This window comes from Schistocerca gregaria, chromosome 3, assembly GCF_023897955.1.
Source record: "Schistocerca gregaria isolate iqSchGreg1 chromosome 3, iqSchGreg1.2, whole genome shotgun sequence".
NCBI lineage: Eukaryota > Metazoa > Arthropoda > Insecta > Orthoptera > Acrididae > Schistocerca > Schistocerca gregaria.
The window spans coordinates 906,977,057-906,997,902 of record NC_064922.1 but is presented as its reverse complement, the minus strand read 5'-3'; the positions used below and the strand labels follow the sequence as shown (position 1 = coordinate 906,997,902).

General features: G+C 36.9%; 1 protein-coding gene across 2 annotated transcripts in view; it reads right to left on the bottom strand.

Moving 5' to 3' along the window:
• Positions 1-8,634: 8,634 nt before the first annotated feature.
• The window catches only part of LOC126355237 (uncharacterized), a 141,451-nt gene continuing 129,239 nt past the window's right edge, over positions 8,635-20,846 (bottom strand). Inside the window, exons 3-4 of one of the 2 annotated variants that reach the window (XM_050005518.1) lie at positions 9,843-9,980; positions 8,677-9,534 (exon numbers count right to left, since the gene is read on the bottom strand). In XM_050005518.1, coding sequence (XP_049861475.1) covers positions 9,870-9,980 — 111 coding nt within the window. In that variant the 3' untranslated portion in view covers positions 8,677-9,534; positions 9,843-9,869. Of the gene's footprint in view, positions 9,535-9,842; positions 9,981-20,846 lie in introns of both variants that reach the window. The other variant, XR_007565492.1, reaches the window with a different exon arrangement.

Below are 20,846 nucleotides of genomic sequence, written 5' to 3'. Positions count from 1 at the left end.
CTCCTTCATCCTCAGACTCAGAGCATACATGCCTCATTGCCATGTAACGTCACATGCCTGCTGGAGGGTTTTTTTCCCTCATGCTTTTATTATTTTGTTTTATACGTTTAATTTTATTTATTTTTTATGGTTTCTTTTTAATTACTCTGTTTTACATTTTTTTATACTGTTTGATTTTCTATTGTTTCTTTTAATTTTTTTGTTTTATAGTTACACATATTTTATTTGTATACACATGAGATATTATCACAAACAAATGAAAAATAACCATAAATACTTAATACAGTGCAAACGTAACAACAAATATAAATATTATACTGAACAAAATATTAAATACTGTGCAATGTTTATGATAACAATGCAATTCACACAACAAATAAAAAACTACGGAACAGTGTAAGTCTTGTTATTATCTCTTACCTTAAAACTCTTATCATTCTCTCTTTGAAGTACGGAATAACAAAAATTTGATAATTAAAAAACAGCAACTAGAAAAACTCATGTGAATAATTTTGCTGTGAGAGGTTGCAACAACTAATCCGAGTTACGAATGACTAGCTGAACTGAGCAGAACTGCGAAACAATATTATGCATGACAAAAAAACCAACAACTTTTCTTTCCTATACGAAAATTGACAAACTTACGCTTGCTTTCTCCAAAAATATATTTTCTTTTTGAAGAAAACACAGTAAAACATTTTCTGGTGGTTAGAAATAAGGTAAGATTTTCCTAACAATTATTTTATAGCAACAGGTTACTTTAATTTTCTGCACGGTCATCGATAAAGCTTTCAATGCTCGATCAAACACTATCATTTTGTACATGGCTGGGCATAATTATGGTTTGGTGCATGCACTGTTGTCCAAACCAAAAGATTCCTCAATGATTGTAGCCATTGATGAAATCTTTAACGTATAAACAATGAAATGGTAAACAACTGTAATAGCCAGTTCTTTTCTTAATTATATCCAAATGCAACGCACTTCTACAAAACACTTTCATATGCAGACACATGATTTTTCGTACATAAAACCCGAACCATGCAAGATTTTTGCAAATTCTTCACACAATTACCATAATAATCTCCCCTCCCCCATATGCATCACTTAAACTGTCTCAGCAAGTTTGGTCTGCATAAAACTGGATTTTACACGCACTTCACATGCAACTTTTGACCACTATATCTTGGCAACAAATAAAGCTTTCATAAAATAACAGGATGATAATTAATTACATGTACTTGTCTACCTCCTTACAAAAATTTGAACCCATTTACACAAATCTGAAACAGAGAAGTGTAAAAAGAAAAACTCTCAAAAAACATGTTTCTTGCACGCAAAATCTGAATGAAGCTAGATTTTTGAAAGTGAGTTTTCAAATTTACCATACGAATACATTTTTTATTTATCTGATTAACTTTAGGTCTTTTCTGTACTTTTCATTCATGTCAGAACAAATTTTATGTGCTATATTCAGTTCAATTTTAAACCATCATATCTTGATAACAGATAAAGTTTATTGGATGAAAAAATCCATTCTGACTTTATCCATGTATCTACCTTCATGCACAGTTTGAACCAATTTGTACAAGTTAAAAGTATAGAAGCGGCATGCCTCAAAAACCTACCAGAAAAATTTATTTTGGGCAGGTATAATACAAACAAAGAAAGATTTTTTTGTGGGTAACTCAGGTGGTTGACTTTGCTTTATTGGTAGAATACTGCGAAAGTGCAATCAATCTATAAAGGATATTGCTTACAAATCCTATGTGTGACCATCCTACAATACTGCTCAAGTGTCTGGGACCCATATCAGGTGGGACTAACAGGGGATATTGAACACATACAAAGAAGGGTGCACGAATGGTCAAAGCTTTCTTTAATCCATGGGAGTGTGTCAGAAAGATAATGAAGGAACTGGCCTGGAAGACTCTTGAAGATAGACCTAAACTATCCCAAGAAACTCTATTAACTAAGTTTCAAGAACCAGCTTTGAATGATGACTCTAGGTATACATCACAATCCCCTACATATCACTCACAAAGCGATCATGAAGATAAGAATAGAAATTATTGCATGCATAGAGGCATTCAAACAATTGTCCTTCCTGCACTCCATACATGAATGAAACAGGAAGAAAATGTAATAACTGACACAATGGGACACATCCTCTTCCATGCACCTCATGGTGGCTTGCAGAGCAAAGATGTAAAATGTAGATGTAGATGGTTAAAACTTATATCAGACCAGGGTCCAATAAACCGATGGTTTAAATTTGAACCATCAGTTTCGTTCTAGTCCGGAGTTATTTAAGGGTGGCTGTTTTTGCAAGTAAAATCTAAATGGAGGAACATTGTTTGCATGTTAAATACGAATGGTGCATATGCAAATGGTGCAGTTAGCTGAGCGTTAATGTCAGCCAATTAAAATCTGTTTCATAAGTAATTAATCAATTCACACAATTTGTCACTCAAATCTTGCTGTAACACAGCTACAGTAAGACAGAAGTTCAAGTGGCTATCAAGAAAAGTTATTAAAATATTCAGAAGTATGTGCATTATGTCTGAGAATAGCACCTCTGATAATAAAATTAAAACAAAATTGGAATATTGTTAAACGGGTAACAGGGCAACCGACAGCACAGGAAGACTGTATTTCTATCAAATTCAACGAAAAGTTTGTTAACAAAAGTCAGAAGTACAAAATATTTTAATAATCATTTTTTAAGTGTTGTAGAAAAAATAGGATCCAGCTATTCATTATAAAATGCAAGGCTGTGTATGGAAGAGGAAATACCTATGCAGTTTCACAAAACTGAAATTCAACCCAACTTTCCTACTGAAATTAGGAAAATCATAAATTCACTTGAAAGTAAAAGCTCACATGGAATTGATAGCATTTCCAACAGAGTATTAAAAGCTTTTTTCCCAACAGATAAATACGATTCCTGGCCTCATATGTAGAAGCTCACTGAAACAGAGCATTTTTCCAGATAGGCTGAAATAATCTATTGGTAAACCACAGCATAAAAAAGGGGATGCTGCTAACAACTACTGCCCAGCCTCACTTGTGACAGCTTTATCCAAAATTGTTGAAAAAGTTATGTATCAAGAGCAGCTTCAAATATTTGAAGACTATACGGAAAGAAGGGGTTAAGCCCAAATCACACAAAAATGAGTTAGTGGTATCATTAATTTAAATGAATGTGATGGGTATAGTCACAGGGTTGTAGCCAGGTTAAAATATGGCATATACTGAGAAATCAGATCAAGTCCGTCCAATACACCGGCAGAAACGGTGAGATCCAACAGTGCGGATTTCTGAGCTGTATTTTTTTTTTTTGTCTACTTTTATGGAAGTCTCATTGTTAACCAACATCATTGTTGATCTTTCTTGTGTATTGTCAAAGCTAACACAGAGCAGATTTGACATTAGCTTCTTTGCTTTGTGCTGTGGTGGAACTGAATTTCCTGTCGTGATTTGTGCTAACACAGAGTAGCCTTTACAATTGCTTCGGTGCTTTGTGGTGTGGTGGATACAACTGAATTTTGTGTAAAATAGAACTGAGGTCAGTGATGGAATATCCAGAGTCTAGAAAAAGACAGAGGCATGGTAGACAATCTAAAGTATCTAAAAAGCTAAGAACAATGTCACATGAAATAGGAGAGCATTGTAGCTGCAAGAAGAATTTGTACTGATTTGCTAACTGATGCAGCAAAGTCTACATTAATATCTAATTTCAATTTGCTGAAGGACTGGAATGAGCAAAGTTGTCACCTGACAGGACTGATCTCTGTTGACAATGTACAATGCCGAAAGCCTCGCAGAGATGAGACAGTAGCTACTTTGCATGATTATACATTTCATTATGAGAGACAATACTGTGACAGGATTGTCTATTTCTTAAAAGGCCATTGTATCACTGTATAGTATTCCAAAGTAAAGATTAGAAACTATCAGGAATTCCTTAAAAAATGAAGGCCAGTTGATAAACAAAAAAAACACGGAAACCAAGTTCACAAACTTCCAACAGAAACAGAGAAAAACATCTGCACTCACATCAAATCATTTACAGGATGGTCCAGTCATTAGAGCATAAATAAAACACATAAACTGTAGTTGCCTGAAGAACTCACAATCAAAAAGACAGAAAATGCTATAAATGCTTTCACTGATCACATTTTATATTCTCTGAATAACTGAACATCACCCACTGGGATATTCTGTGATCTCTTAAAGGCTTTTGACTGTGTGAAACATGAAATTCTTCTAGATAAGCTTAAGTACTGTGTTATGAGAGGGACAGTGCACAAATGGTTTAGTTCATATTTCACTGAAGAATGCAGAAGGTTGAAATTAACAGTACAGATAGTCTGCAAAAATCAGCAGATTCCTCTAACTGTGGAGGTATAAAGAATGATACCCCACAGTGTTCAGCCTTGGGCCCCTTATTGTTCTTAATAATGACTTGCCACTCTGTATTCATGAAGAAACAAAGCTAGTTCTTTTTGCTGATAACTCAAGTATAGCTATTACACCCAACAAACAAGAATTAGCTGATGAAATTGTAAATAATGTCTTTCAGAAAAATTTTAAGTGATGCTCTGCAAATGGACTCTGAGCAAATTTTGCAAAAACACAGTATATAGAATTCTGTACATAACACCATTGATAAATATAGACTTTGAACATAAGTCTGTTGCTACAGCAGAATATTCAACATTTTTGGGTGTGTGCATTGATGAAAAATTGAACTGGAGTGAACTGGAGGAAACACACTAATGATCTGCTGAGCAGTTGGGTTCAGCTACATATAGCTACTTATGCTATTAGGTTAATTACAAATTTTGGTGATAAACACATCAACAAATTTGCCTATTTTCAATCAGTGCTTTCATATGGCATATTTTGGGGGTAATTCATCATTAATAGTTAAAGTATTCATTGCATAAAAACATTTAATCAGAATAACAGCTGATGCCAGACTATTTATTTAAGGAACTCGAGATACTCACACTACCTTCGCAATACATATATTCCCTTATGAAATTTGTTATTAATAACCCATCCCAATTCAAATTAATAGTGAAGTGCAAAGCTACAATGCTAAATAGCATTGAAAGATTGACAGACAGCCAATCGCCAATTAAAAACAAATTAAAAGAATTTCTGAATGACTACTCCTTCTACTCAATAAATGAATTTTTAGATATGAAGTAGTAACTCTCTCTCTCTCTCTCTCTCTCTCTCTCTCTCTCTCTCTCTCTCTCTCTCTCTCTTTCTCTCTGTGTGTGTGTGTGTGTGTGTGTGTGTGTGTGTGTGTGTGTGTTTTATGTAATAAAAATATATATTAAACTGGCATGTTCCACATCATTACGAAATGTCGTATTCATGATCTACAGAACATGTATTAATGTAATAGCCACTAGACAGTGCTAAACAAAAAAATTTTTTACCCCAAGTTCCTAGCTCAAATACGAACTGAGCAACAAGGCATCCCCCCACTTCCTCTGTCCGAAACTACCACCGCATTGTGATTCTGGATCATTCGAAATTGCAATTATTTGTAATGAGTTCCTCTGTCCTGTTGTTGGAATTTCGCAGGTTATATCCTACACTTTTAAGACATTAGAACCTTCCCCAAATGATAGCACTGTCAGTATCTTTGAGAGCTTAAGTGGAGCTTATACAGTTATTTTTCTCAGACAAAAGCCTGAAAGGCAATGGAACATTAAGGAATTGTTGATAACGCTTGCACTATATGCAACCACAGAAAGGTAAATTGGTGTTTCCCAACAGAAGATTATCTACAATGAAAAACATATCTGATCCCATAAAGTTCTGGAATACCTGAATTAACAAAATCAAACCTGTTGGTGTATTTGTTGACCTTGCCAAGGTCCCTGATTACATGGCACACAAAATTTCACTTGGGAAACTAAGATGATGGGGTATTAGTGGTATCTATCTTTTGTGGATAGAGATTTACTCTTGTAAGAGAATCACATTGACACAATAAACCACAAGACTACCAATCATAGAGTGAGGAGACAAAATGTAGAGTCCTGCCATGTAAATTATTGTGTGTGATCCTGTTCCTAATACACAGAAATGGCCTTTCAGCAACTTCAAAGATTGATCAACAACTACACTGATGTCCAAAATTAAAGCAACAAACAGAAATTCTGCAAGTTTGAGTTTATTTTGCCACAAAACTGTGTAAACAGGTGATATTAAAGTAAAAACAATGTGAAGAACACAGAATGTAAACAACTGCAACTTGCGTAACAGTAGACAAAAATGTTCTTCGTTTTCTCCAACTTAACAGATTTGCATGCACATTATGCACTTGTTAACGTGCTCTGCGTGGGAAGTAATCACCTCTGGCAAGTCTTGGAGAGTGGTTGGTGGATGCTGATGTGATACACCCGTCGTCCTAGTGCATCCTCGATATGCTCTTTGGGATTCAAATCAGGAGAGCAAGCAGGCCATGCCATCCATGCAGTATCTTCCGTTTCCAAGAAAACATCAACCACACATGCTCTATTAGGTCAAGCATTATTGTCCATCAATGGAATGTCCAGGTCCTCATCACCTAGCAACAGCTGCATGTGAGGTCCCAAGATCTCGTCGCAATACCTACCATTAGTTAAACCTTACTGATTCACCCATACAATTTCATGAAGAGGTATTTGAGTGGTCAACATAATCCCTGCCCACACTTCCTTGATAGCAGTCTCTTTCCACAATGTTTGGATTCCGAAATCATTTTCTACCTTTCCTGTAGGTGCGAACGCATTGAGAATCACTCTCCAGACCAAATCACAACCCACCTGCAAAAAGAACATTGGCCAACTGTCCACCGTCCAGGTGCCATGTTGACAACTCCACTCTAGACGTTCCCTTCTGTTAAGATACATCAGATGTATAAATACAGAAGGTCTCCAACAATAAAGGCTACTCTGCTGAAGCCTTCTGTACGCCGTTTGTCTCAAAAAAACACATCCAGTGAATGTTGTGAAGTCAGATGCCAGCTGCCATGTAGTACTAAGGCAGTACTGTCGTGCCCTTACGAGCAAATAACAGTCCTCTCTATTTGACATCACATGTGATTGGCCCTGTCTTCGTGATACTGTTAGAGTCTCTATAAATCGTTGCCACATCTGATAAACAACAGAGCGTTCACATTAAGCCTTCAGGCCACATCAGTTAGCGACTGTTCTGTTTTCATTCTTCCTATGGCCCTTCACCACAGACAGTCTGGTAGGCATCTTCTTTGTGCCATACTGCACTATCTGTGACTGTATACATTGCAATTGTGGACGTGGCACTACCTGGAAAACACTACTCCATTTGATAGGTGCCCTGATGTCATAAATGACATGGTCGTCCATTGACTAGAATGCAATCTTCCATGCAGAACACGAATGTACAGGTATCTGTTGACACTTTGTATGATTATACCGTGAATTAGACACAACAAGGGGAAATAGTGGTTTGTTGCTTTAATTTTGGACAACACTGTGTTACATTTGCTGATGACATGAACATACTAATCAGAAGGCCTTAACTCGTCCAGACACAATCCAGATAATAACCAAACCGACCTACAAGACTCATGTAAAATAACAATACAATGGCTGGCCACTGCTTAACCCTATAATTTGCACACAGCCACAAGCTCAAAATGTCAGTTTTTGACAAAATAGCAGAAATTCTACATACTTACAAATAAAACCTTAAAAATAGGAAAAAGACTGTTCCTAGGTTTTGTACTTGTGTTTTCCTTTCTCAGGGAGAAAAGGGGATTGGTTAAGATTGGTTAAATAAGCTTGGAAAGGGAGGGCAGATCATTTACCAATCAGGTTAAAAGGTACTCACCAAAAATCCGGTTCCTCTCAACCTGTGGTTTGAGTGACCTCTCCCTCCTTTCCAACCTTCATTTATGTGCTGACTGAGTTACATCAGTATCACCTCAATTCCTGTGGCGTAGCAAAATTCTCACCAGATTGTGGCGGCAGCTGGAGACTATAGTACAACTAAGATGTGATGTGATTAGTAACCAAAAATGCTTTACTGTGTGATCCAAAACATATTAATGCCAATTTTTCTCAATGGAACATTTAAAGCATAACTATGTGCAAGTTGTTATTGCTTCCTGTTCCTGCTGATAAAGTTCCACACATTAGGGAACTCACAGAAACTGACAGTGACTGCATGCTACTGTTACTGGGTCATGAAGTTCAAGTAATCTGGCTGCTTATCCCCTTTTTTATTGGAACATGGGACCACATATCCAAAGAAGACTTCAGCATTAACTCACGTGTTGGTCAGGTTGCGGAACCTTTTGCATGAGGATTCACCGTGTGTGTACATGAATTATGTAACAAGTATTATAACAAGGAAATGAAAGAAACTATTTAGAAGACCAATGTACTGGTAACTGAAAAGTTGACTTATCTTCATATGACAGCATGTCAGAAATCAGGCATTAGTAGACTGCTATTTACACAGTTTGCACAAATTTTAAAATTAATTCGTAACTTGCAGTTATACAAAAATATTGGTTTAACACAACTGCTTTTCTAATCAAACACAAATATTTACAGTTATACATAAATATCACAACAGAAGTTTATCAAATAACAAATTATTTTATTTAAAAAAAAGCAACTACCTATTACAAACTGAATCTCACATGAAGTTTGTTATCATATGAAAAGATTTAACAATATTCAGAGTAAATAATGTGCAATGCTTAGACATACGTATAAAAGCTTGACACACAACAAGACTGATGTTTATTTGGACAAAACATTCTACTTAAGCTCTGAAACAAAATCTTCATGTGTAACCAGTTATGTTATGTGTTCACTGAGATCCAGATATATAATTCCCAACTTGTCTTAATAGTTTTGTAACCATTATTATGTTCAGGAACCTGACAAAAATTTGGCACTATGCTCACTAATGTGTAACTAATCCTTCACCACAGAGAGATCTTTGCCAATTGTCTGAAAGACATTGCTGAATGAAAGCATCACTCATGCATGTAGTTCTTAACTTACAATTGGAAGCACAATCATTCACCAACACAATCCAACAAACAAACAAACCAACCAACCAACCAATTAGATTAATCTTCCATTACCACTGTCTTTCATGAAAATATAAATCTCATGAGTCTTCACAAAGGTACAAATATTATGGAAGATACAGAGAATACTTTCTGACATTCTAACAACTAAATACTCTCCCTCATGTGTAAAGTCCTAATGTGCACTTCCATATTATCCTTACGCTTCCATCGTGTCTGGCAATATGGACAACTAAACATCGGTGCCACACCACACTCAAACTTGAGGTGTCGCATAAGGTTACCCTTGTTACCGTAAACTTTTCCACACCGTGGGCAACAGTTTTGTGCAATTTGCATATGAAAGTCACTATTTTCCTGCTTCAGGGCCTTGCTGGAGAAAACTGCTGGTGAGATGTATTTCACACTCACATTACCAATTCTTTTCATCCAGTGATCTAAAATAGCACAAAATAATGGTGTTATAATTAGTAGTGCGCAGAAATTTTATCTGTTGCAGTACATAAATATTTCTTCACATTATGCTCTACAAGAGGAAAGGTCACAAAAAATGAGTACCAACATGTTAAATTCAATAGAATATTAAACTTTAACAGAATCAGGTAATGAGATTGAAATATAGGTATTATTGCCTCTGATAAGCAATAAATGGCCAACTGGAAATACAAGTTAATTGCTGATTCTAGTCACATACACAGTAGTGCATCTCAAGGAAAGAGTTGAGGAAAATTCTTGAGCTTATTACCTTGAAAATCTCTGTGAAGAAAATTATTTATCTGATTAATAGCTGAAGTATGAACTTCCAAACAGCCAGCAGTGCATTTACACAAAAGGAAGCTTCTGACCGAAAAGGAGGAAAGATACAGTGGATGCAGACACCAAACTGTTAAAAGGTAAAAATGCTGCTTATTTTAAGAAGTCTTTTACAACGTTCACAATGTCTGGTATAAAGTAAGAGAAAACATTAAAGATGGCTAATTCCCACAAACACATTTGAGTGAACTTCATCATTCCATATGCTATTGAATAAAAAATACATACCCCTGCTAAATACAATATTAAAATCCAAGAATTAAATTATAAGTAACACCTCTTTAACTTAATTATGAAAGTTATTTACAAGAGAATAATATCTGAGAATTAAGAGAGGAATTATCCTTTCTTTCTAAAACTTGTTCTATTGATCCTGTTGTAATGTTTACACTTCACTGCATATATTTTCTACAGGAAGATCACTTAGAAAAATTTACCCTGGCACACTAGGGGGATTCTAAGGTCACACGGCTATGTACTATGTAAAAGGAGTTTCTATCAATCGAGAATTGCAGAGTTTGTCGAATTCTGACAGTGCGTAAATAATGTAGAGGATCATGACGCTATTCCACAATGGAAAACTTGGAATATCTTGTATGTGAAGAAAAAGCAACATTACATAACACTGGATTCACATAGATTTCATGAGAACTTTTATTACTGAAGTCAAAACCATAAAGGTAAAGTGGCATAGTGAGGAATGGCTGGAAGATTAGGGTGTTTGACTGAATCAGTTCTGCAATAGTGACAATACATTCAGTGGAAGACTTGTACTGTATGCCATGAAGCAGCGGAATGTTTAAAATTTTGTGGTTACTACAATTCACCTGTTGCAGGTAGAGTTCTGTGTTAGTAGCGAGCACTAAACTGCATCTGGTGTTTAAACTTAGTCAGCTCAGTGTCTTAAATAATTCACATTAAATAGCTTCTCAAATGACATAGTGGACTAGGCTCCATCTACACTTGAACCAAAATAATGTGAGCTAACTATAACTGAGACATGCACATCGGTAGGTGAGTAGTGCTATTGGTTTTCTATAAATTGACTCTCCTGAACTGAGATAAGACACAATATCCAAATTTGTAATTTACAAGGCCTCACCATGTACTTACCAATAAAGCATGAAGAGAAATTGACGATTGAAACACAATATACTAAATTCGTGATGGCCACATTGATAAGAAACTGAACTGGAAGTCACATCTATTTATCTTACACGTTTGAAATCTGCAGCATTTGGATTATAGATGACGTAGTGGATTATAGTGTTGAAAATCTCAAAACATGACCTTATTTTTCCTATTTTAATTATGGCTTCATATTCTGGGCTAACTCTTAATTGTGGAAGAAACAGTTTCGTCAAAAGAAGTTTATACCAATTTCTGATGTGCACAACACAACCTCTTGTAGTAAACTGTTTAAAGTGTGGTAAACTGACAACAGCCTCAAAGTATATTTACACCCTTGTAACACATGTTGTCAACAAAAGTAACATTCATCAATATAATACTAGAAAAAGAAATGATCCAGTGATGTGAAGAACATAACACACAATAAAATTAATTTAAAACCCAGACTGACATCATATTTGCTTGATTTTAAGTTCTACTCTATAGAAGAATTTCTGAATGTGTAATACTGGGCATGGCTGCACATGCTGCTGCACACGGATCACCATTAAAAAGATTTTAAAAAAACTGTCAAAACAGTTTGCTTAAGAACAATGTTAAAGATATTCACATTGATGTAGATGTAAATGAAGATGTCAGCACATTATAATATTTTCATTGAGAAAGTGTAGTATAATTTTAAAATTATGACTCATTCTACAGCATAGCGAGATGTCCCAATTACTGTATTAACTAAATGAAACACTCTTTTAGCCTTTTTTACACACTAAGAAGCTAAAAAAGTGTTTTGTTTGGTTAATACAATATTTCACTAAGAACCAACAGTCAAATCAATTAAAATGATCACAATTATGATCACTGTAATATACAAATACCTAAGTAGCTAAATAACCTACTGCTCTTTCATGTTTGCCAATTTACTGGCAGAAACCAGAAGTAGATGCATTTTTTAACAGTAAGGTTTATACCAGACACATACTCACAAAAAAAGTTTCAATGACTGAACCAGTTACGACCTAGCAGTCATTTTCAATAGCCCACGAATAACCCTCGGCCTAAGATGACGTCAAAAATTAACTGAGAATCCCCATCTGCGTGAGGCTCCTTCCAGTTACTCTGCTTCATGGGTTACTGAAAATTATTGTTAAGCTGAATTTAGTTCATGCATAGAAATATTTTGTAAGGATATCTGACTACAACGAACTTTACTGGGAACCTGGGATTAGCTGAGCACCAACCAATATGGATGAGGCACATTGATCGCTCAATGCAATAGTGTGTAGCATGGCTACAAACTAAGTACAACCACCACCTGTGTGAAATGAGTCAACACAAATAAAATAATCTAGTTCTGTTCAACAGTTTTTGTCAGAAGCAGATCTACAATGTGTTGGCCTACAGGTATTTTTTATTTTGTATTTTTACACACACTGTTTTATTAAGAATTAACTTCCGGAGCAATGTATGAAAAGTATACAAAATATTTATTAAGTAAAAGTGAGTAATTAGAAAATTACATTGGTTAATAGCTGCACATTTCGTAGAGATAGTTTTAACAATTTTGGAATCCTTATATTCATTTCCCAGTATATTCACACTTCACACTTTCTGTTGCTAACAATAAAAATCGATTTCAATTGAATTATGATTTACACCAGCACAATACAAGACTAAAAAATAATTTTCATGTTGACTTTGCCTCCTTGTGTAGTGCTCAGAGCAAGGTTATGTTCTTTGACATAAAGGAATTAGAAGGCGGATAATCCTTTTACTAATTGTCTAGAGAGAGCCACATTGTAAGTAGAGTGTCTATTGTAAAGCTGTCTGAACGAGTAGAAAAGTACCGTCAACAGAGCTCTGTTGTTTTTCAGTCATAAGTAACTACAATGCCGGATAAAAATGCAACACCCTCAATGACTGTGTCCAGTAGCACGAGAGTATAATACATGCACGGTTGTAGTGTTACTGATTTATTTGCCACAATCATCGGTGGTCAGGCAGCACTAAGTCTTTGACTCTGCAGGCAGTAATTGTGCTGGGTTTAGAGGTGAACAGTTTTTGTAACATTCATTATAGGGTCCAACCATACCCAACCAATGAGTACGTACTCCTGTTGAACAGCTTCAGCCATTTGAACAGGGTTGCACAGTGCGCCTGTGGGAAGCTGGATGGGCATATCGACAGATTGCTGGACATCTTGGGCACAGTGTACCAGTGGCTAGTCATTGCTGTCAACAGTGGTCAGTGGATCATTTTCACACCTGTAGACTGATTTCCTCATAGCACAGACACAAGTCGAAATTGACACAGTGTGCAAGCGGTGGTGGCCTACCAAATATTGTCTGGGGAAGAAATCGGGGGACATTTTGCAACTAATGTGTCACCAGGGACCATTGGGAACCATTTGCTAGCAGCAGGATTCAGATGACGGATGGGGTACCACTGACACCACAACACCACCGAACATGGACACCATGGTGTTGTGAAAGAGTTGATTAGAGAGTGGAATGGCACTCTGTTGTCTTCAGTGATGAGAGTGGTTTCTGTCTGTATACAAGTGATTGATGTATATGTTTATGGCGCGGACTTAATGAGCTGGAGATTCCACAGTGCATTCAACCACAACACACAGGCCTCATCCCAGGCTTCGCAGCTATTAGTTACAGTACACAGTCACATTTGGTGTTTCTGCACAGTAAAGTAACCAGTGCCCACTACACTGCACAGGGTGTTATCCCCACGCCTTTTCTGTGTCAGGAAGGAGATGTGCTTTTTCAGTAAGACAGTGTGTGTCCACGTAGGGCTGCTGCAACACAATGTGTTCTTCAAGGTATCAACTAAACATCTGTGGGACATAATGAAATGAGAACTTGCTTGTTCCCCATGGCCTATAAGAACCATTGTCAAATAACAAAAAGCACAGGATGCTTGGGCAATCTATTCCAGGCTGCCATTCAGCACGTTAATGATCATTTGCATGCAAGAATACATGCCTTCATCACTGACACTGTGGGGGTACCCTGTGTATTGATGTGATTGGACAACCTCTACTGTGACACGTGTTTCACTTGGTTTGAATCTGTTATTATATACTCCAACAATGAAGAATTACCTGTTACTTCACTTGTCAATAAAATGAGATTGTCCTTGAGGGTGTTCCAGCCCCCCCCCCCCCCCACCTCCCCACCACCACCCACAGTGTATTTTCTTGAACAATGTTGATGTAACCAAGTAAATATTAAGCTACCAGTAGCAAATAAATACTAGTCATTTAACAGAACTGAAGAAACAACTGTTCTATTGAAAGAACTGGCTTTGCTTGTAATGTACTAGGTTACATTTAGTAGTCATAAGCAAAAATACCATTAAGCAGCAAAGTGATAATTTATGATCAGTACAATGTACAGTTAAGTTTCTACATATCACTTGTCTTTTGTTACCATATATCTTGACTCATTGCACATGGACATTCTCCTTGTAGCTGACATCTACAGAATGTGATGAATGAATATATTTTGTTAATAAACTGTGATAAATAAGCTACCAATAGAAGTTTGGATTCACATTGCCTGAATCATGTATGACAATATTTGTGAATTATGTTTCAGGTAAGAGCTCAAATTAATCATGTGTTAACCTACATGTTGTCTAAGTTGTTGAAGTGGGAAAGACACAAGACTCTCCACAAGTTTTTGGGTGAACTCTACTCTACCACTGCTAAGAGATACGTTTGTCTTGTAGCTACTGGAATCACAGCAGTACTGTAGAAGCGACATTAGTTGTGTGTAGCCATAACGCCATTTTATTTTACATGCCACTTTAACTTTGTGAAAGTTCATTTCCAATATGTGCAGTTCCATGTGCCTCAGTCTTTATGGATATTGTTACCTGGAGTTTTGATTTTAAATGGCATTTTTTGAGAGTCAACCCCAGAAGCAAATCACACATGTGATGACGAAAGCATCACTAAATACAAATATGTGGCATTTTTGTGGCATGTGGAGCCACAATGGTGTTTGAAGAACATTTTGTGGCTCTGTGTTGTGCTGTCCTGAGCACAGAACTTGATTCTTTATGATAGGAGACTGTTTGGCTGTGTGAAGGGATTGTTGAATAATACCCATCATCTTGGCTAAGATCACTAAATCACACCAAACTGGCAATTCTGACACAACAGTAGCAAAACTGAATCCTAGTGGCAGAAGACCTTTTCTTCATCACAGTTTTGATGGTATGTTAAAGATATCTGAAGGAATCCAGTTCCTGATCATAGAGTTGCATGTCAATAGTGTCAGTAAATTCTACTTTGGGGATAGCTGCTGTGTTGTAGAGAGAGCATTTCACCACCATTAAAATTTCAGGATGTCACACAACTGTGATATTGTCGGATATTGAACTGGTCATTTACAAGATGGTCGAGCTCAGGAAAGGCAAGGGCCACTGTATCCAACTATCTGATCACAGGCAGATGTTGAGTGCTTAGCTCAGGTGACGTGCCATATATGGGGTCATTCAGGCACTGTGCTTTTCACATGTTGGTTCATCAAAAGTAGATCATGAATATGTTGATCTGGGGAAATTCCTTTGGCCACAGTCAACTGCTGAGGGCTACAACAAATTGATGAAAGAAGGATGCACTAAATATCACAGATTGCAAAAGTAGATACACCGTTTTTGTTACAAAAGCAGGAACATCACTAATGGACACTAGAATCACAGAAAAAGATCTAGAGATATGAGTTGCTGTGAATGATACAATACAGAGTACAAGAATGTCAAAAACCCTATGTGGCATGTAAGCTGCCTGCTTATAGGTCTCTGTTCAGGCAATTACTGAAGGTACGGTGATGTGGAGGTTGTTTAAATGGAATGAAATGGAGTCACTAACACATCTGCTTTAGTCTCCCACTGTTTTAGTCTCCCATGAGCAGACCATACAGTAATTTAATGTTCAATCACACACATACATTTCTTTGCTGAGCTCTATTGACCTAAGTGCCATCAATCCTTCTGTTTTTTTCCTCTCCCTCCTCTGTCACCAACAGGCACCTGTCCCTTTGGAAAGACAGTACATCATGCCACTGCATACAAATTCTATCAAAATTTCCAGTCATGAAGGTGCTAGCATGGCCCTTTAGGTCATCTGAACTCAGTACCCTTGGATTTATCTGAGATACCACTGCCTTTACACAACTTCAACCAGACTATGCAAGATGTGGGAAGCAGTTCAGCTGTCATGAATTAAATTGATTTCCCAGTGGTTTCAGTCTGGAGTTCATACTACTGCAAAGACTATCTGTCAATGTCTAAGTCAGTTGCTCATGGTGGAAGGCATTTAGCAGTATATGATGCTATGAAGGTGTAAAATACAGTTATCCGCAATCCTCCAGTCAGATAGGTCATTATACTTGAACTTGATGGTTTCTTGGTGCTGTCTAGGAAGCTACATGTGCTATGTTAAGCAGTACACCACTAATACTGTATTTGAACATTACATGACTATTTTTCCTTTTCATTTGATTAACCTACATTTTACTACAGTTAGTAAGCTGCTGTTCACAACACCAAATAGAAATTTCATTTAAGTCACCCCGTATCCTATTACAGTCACTCACCAACCACATTTTCCTTTACACTACAGTGTCATATAAAAACTATCACAGATTGCTGCTCACCCTATGTATCAGGACATGTAACAACAAGAGGAGCGCTATCACATTTCCTTGTGGCACTCCTGACAATACCCTTGTCTCTGATAAATACCCGCCATCCAGGACAGTGCACTGGTTTCTATCACTTAGGAAGTCTTGAGCCACTCACATATGTGAGAACTAAGCTGTACGCTTGGACCTTCATTCACTGTCTACAGTGTGGCACAGTGTCAAATGCTTCCTGGATGTCTAAGAATATGGAATCCACTGGTTTCCCATAATCCATGGTTCACAGGATATTGTGCAAGAAAAGAGCAAACTGATCCTTTTATAACCAATGATTTCTAAATACACGCTGATTTGTGTACAGAAGCTTTTCTGTCTCAAGAAAATTTCTTATACTTGAAATTATAATATGCTCAAGAATTCCGTAACAAACTGATTTAGAGATATTTATCTGTAATATTGGGGGTCTCATTTGGAATTTTGCACTAACCAAGAGATTTGCAATAAATGCTAACTAAGTAAGTGACAAATGGCAAAGATATTCGCTATAAAACTGAACTGAGATTCCATCTGAAAATGGTGACTTATTTGTTTTCAATTCTTTCAGTTGCTTCTTTATGCCAGGGATTCCTATTACTAAAGACTCCATATGGGGGTCTGGGTGGTAGTCAATGTATGGTACATCTGTACAATCCTCCTGCATAAATGACTGTTTAAACACGAAATTTAGAAATTCACCTTTCCTTTTGCTGTCTTCTACTGCCACAACAGACAGGTCAACAAGTGGCTGGACAGCAACCTTTAACCTGCTCAGTGATTCTATGTAAACCAGAATTTTCTTGAGCTCTCTCACTAATATATGATGGTGAAAGTTGTTGTGCTCTTCATGCATCTTATTAAACCACAGAGGGTCTTTTCCATCCTTAACGCACTAATTTGGTATATACTTCTCCACAGCACAATTTACAGTCACATGTTTCTCTTGATGGGATATCCACAACTGTTGATACTCATCATCAATGATAAAATCCATTACAGTTGTAACTAAAAAGGAAAGCACAACCCAGTATCACGACCCATGTCCTATCTTGAGGAGCATTTACAAAATTATATATCAATAACACTTATCCACATTGTTAATATAGGAGAAGCTAAACAGAACCAACAAAAATTCTTAAAAACAAACCCTGTACAAACATTACTATGTGAGTATATACCAGATGCATAACTGGGGTTAAAATATTTCAAAATAGTGGCCAGTCGCAAACTTAACTCAGAGGGCTGCACCGTGTTTTCACACTTGCCTGCCAGCGCACACTCCATATAATCCACTTTTTTGGACATTTCAGTGTTCAAATGACCACCTATCTACCTTCATTCAGATTTGTGTGTTGCACACCCTTAAGCCCGAACCATAGTAAGTTTTGTAATGGGGATAAGGGATGTTGGGCCTTTAATACTTTATATTTGATTCCATTTAACAGTGGTTCCACTCTTTTAATTGGCAACCTATGTCCTTTTATGTAGCTTCTCCTCTTTGAGAGACTCTCTCATAGGCCTACTATTCAAGAGGATATCACATTTCATGCCATATACCAGGGATGCACTATTTCGCATCCTTTACGGACTCACATTTTAATGTATGTACAGGAGTTTTCTCTCTAAGAATTTCTGTTGCTTCTGTTTAGCTTTTCTTTCATTAACAATGAGGATAGGTGTTATGCAGACGCAACTGAAGATAGGAAACAGGTCCTGAAATCAGGCTGTGCTTTTCTTCTTACAAATAAATACTTTTTACCACTGTAGTGGATTTTATAACTGATGAATTTAGAATCAGTTTAGACTTGGCCCACAATTTCTCTATGTTGATCATGTAGGAATTAAAGGCTGTCCATTCACTGTCTAAGTAGAATGCTAACAACTGTGTATCAGCTCTCTACGGCATGAAAACACTCTGGCCTTTTTGATGGATTTATTAACTTTACTAATGTCACTATGAAGATACCATTATCAATGATCCCAATCTCTACACTGACACTGTCAATAAGGTCATGCCTATATGTAGCTACAAGGTCTCAAGCATATCCATAGTGTGTGGTTGTTGAACTAGCTTCTAAAGAGAGTTTCAAAAAATGTATTCAGAATAACTTCTCAGCATTATCCGTGCATACCATTTCTAATGAATCCATGGATATACCAGTCTATATTAGATAGGTTAAAATCCCCTCCAACTAGTCTTACAAGACTGAGGTACTTCCATGAGTCTACACTTTCTTTGAATGATTCTACAACTGTTACAGTGGAATCAGGTAGCTGGCACAAAGATCCACTGACACCTAGACCAGTTACTCTCATCCAGATACCATCATGATTAAAGTAAATTTCGACTTTGATAGAAACAATATTTTTGTTGAGTGTAATGAACACTCATCATATTATGACAACTAACCTGTCTTTTTAATATACTTTCCATAACTAGTTAAATATTTTGGAGCTTTCTACTTTGAGCTTCACCCATTTCTCATTTTCAAGTATAATTTGAGCGAGACAGCTTTCGCGGAAGGCAATAAATTCAGGGACTTGATTACAAATGCTTCAACAATTTACTTTCAAAATTTTGATATTTCAAATACCTTTACTTTTGAAGGCAATCTGATTTCAGTCTGACTGACAAGCATTCATGGGAAGAACTCAAACTATCATCTAACCTAAAGAACCTCAATGTGCACGCCACAAGTACTGTCTTTACTGCACTCCTGACTTATGAAGGGGAATCTACAGTTCTCCCATAACACATATAAAGAAATCTGCAGCAACACCTCATAAAATCGATGGAGCCTCTGGATGACATCCTTGTCAATTATTTGTCTGCTACTGCAAATTGTTAAGTGCTGATTGCACTCCAAGAGCAAGGCCAGCAGTCTTCACCACTTCCACCAGCTGTCCATACGAACTTAGATGGCCTTAGAACCCAAGTGGCAGGATTCACTGCTGCTGATATGAGTCAAACTTCAAGATGGCTGCACCCTGCACCCTCAATAGCCACAAGCAAGGCTTACACCACATCTTGGATGAGCCCAATTCCCTGGCAGACATTCCAAGTGCACACTGGACTTCTTTCCAGCTCCAGATGCTATTTACCTGATGGGCTCCATAATAACTCTAACAGCAGAGCTCCCGATAACTAACAAACCCCTCCACCAGTGTGTCTATTCAGATCTTGTTGAAGGAGCAGCCAGTTGTCCACTCATAGGCAAATGGGCAAGTCAGAGACCAGTCCTCATATTCATCCTTCACCTGAAGTGATGCGAATCCATTGCCAATTGTCACTCACTCAGTGGTCAGCATGGTTCTTCTGCATCAGAAACGCTGGAAGATGCCTTGGTATTACTGCCATTTAATTGTAACGTAATATCAATTACAAAAAAATTTCCCATGTGATTATAAGGAGATTAATGTCAATAAGCTCACTAGAAAACACTGCATGCAGTAATTTTAATCCTGCAAGAAAATAGTGATGTTAATATAACACCACTTTGTAAATTCTACATATCCCATAGTGAAAGTAAATTATCTGCTTGTTGCCGAGAAGTAAACAAAGTAACACTAATCATTTAACAGAAAAGGTGCACTGTTTAGAAACTTCACACCAGATTAAAACCGTGCACCACACTGAGACTGGGAACCTTACTTTTTGTAGACAACACTTTTATGCTCTAAGCATACAGGCAAGTCTGTCAGCCTTTTATTGAACTTTAAGTCAGCGAGTACCTATCCCCTACTCTCTAAATTTCACAATGATCTCCTGCAAGACAAAGTTTTAATTAGCTAGAAAATTTCAAAACTGTACACATTCCACTGTAGAGTAAAAGATGCACTATGGGAAAAAAACCGTAAGCTGTGAATAAGTCATTTCTCGATAATATCCTTTTATTTCAAGAGTGCTAGTCCCAGAGGGTATAAAGAACAACTTATGTGAAGGTTGGAAAGTAAGAAGGGGTACACGTAAAATTAAAGCTGTGAGAACGGATAATTGTTATGCCTCAATAGCAAGATTCTGTGTTCGAGTCCCAGTCTGAGACACAGTTTTAATGTGCCAGAAATTTTTAGATAATAATGTTATTAAAGTTGAAGTTCCCACAACGTTC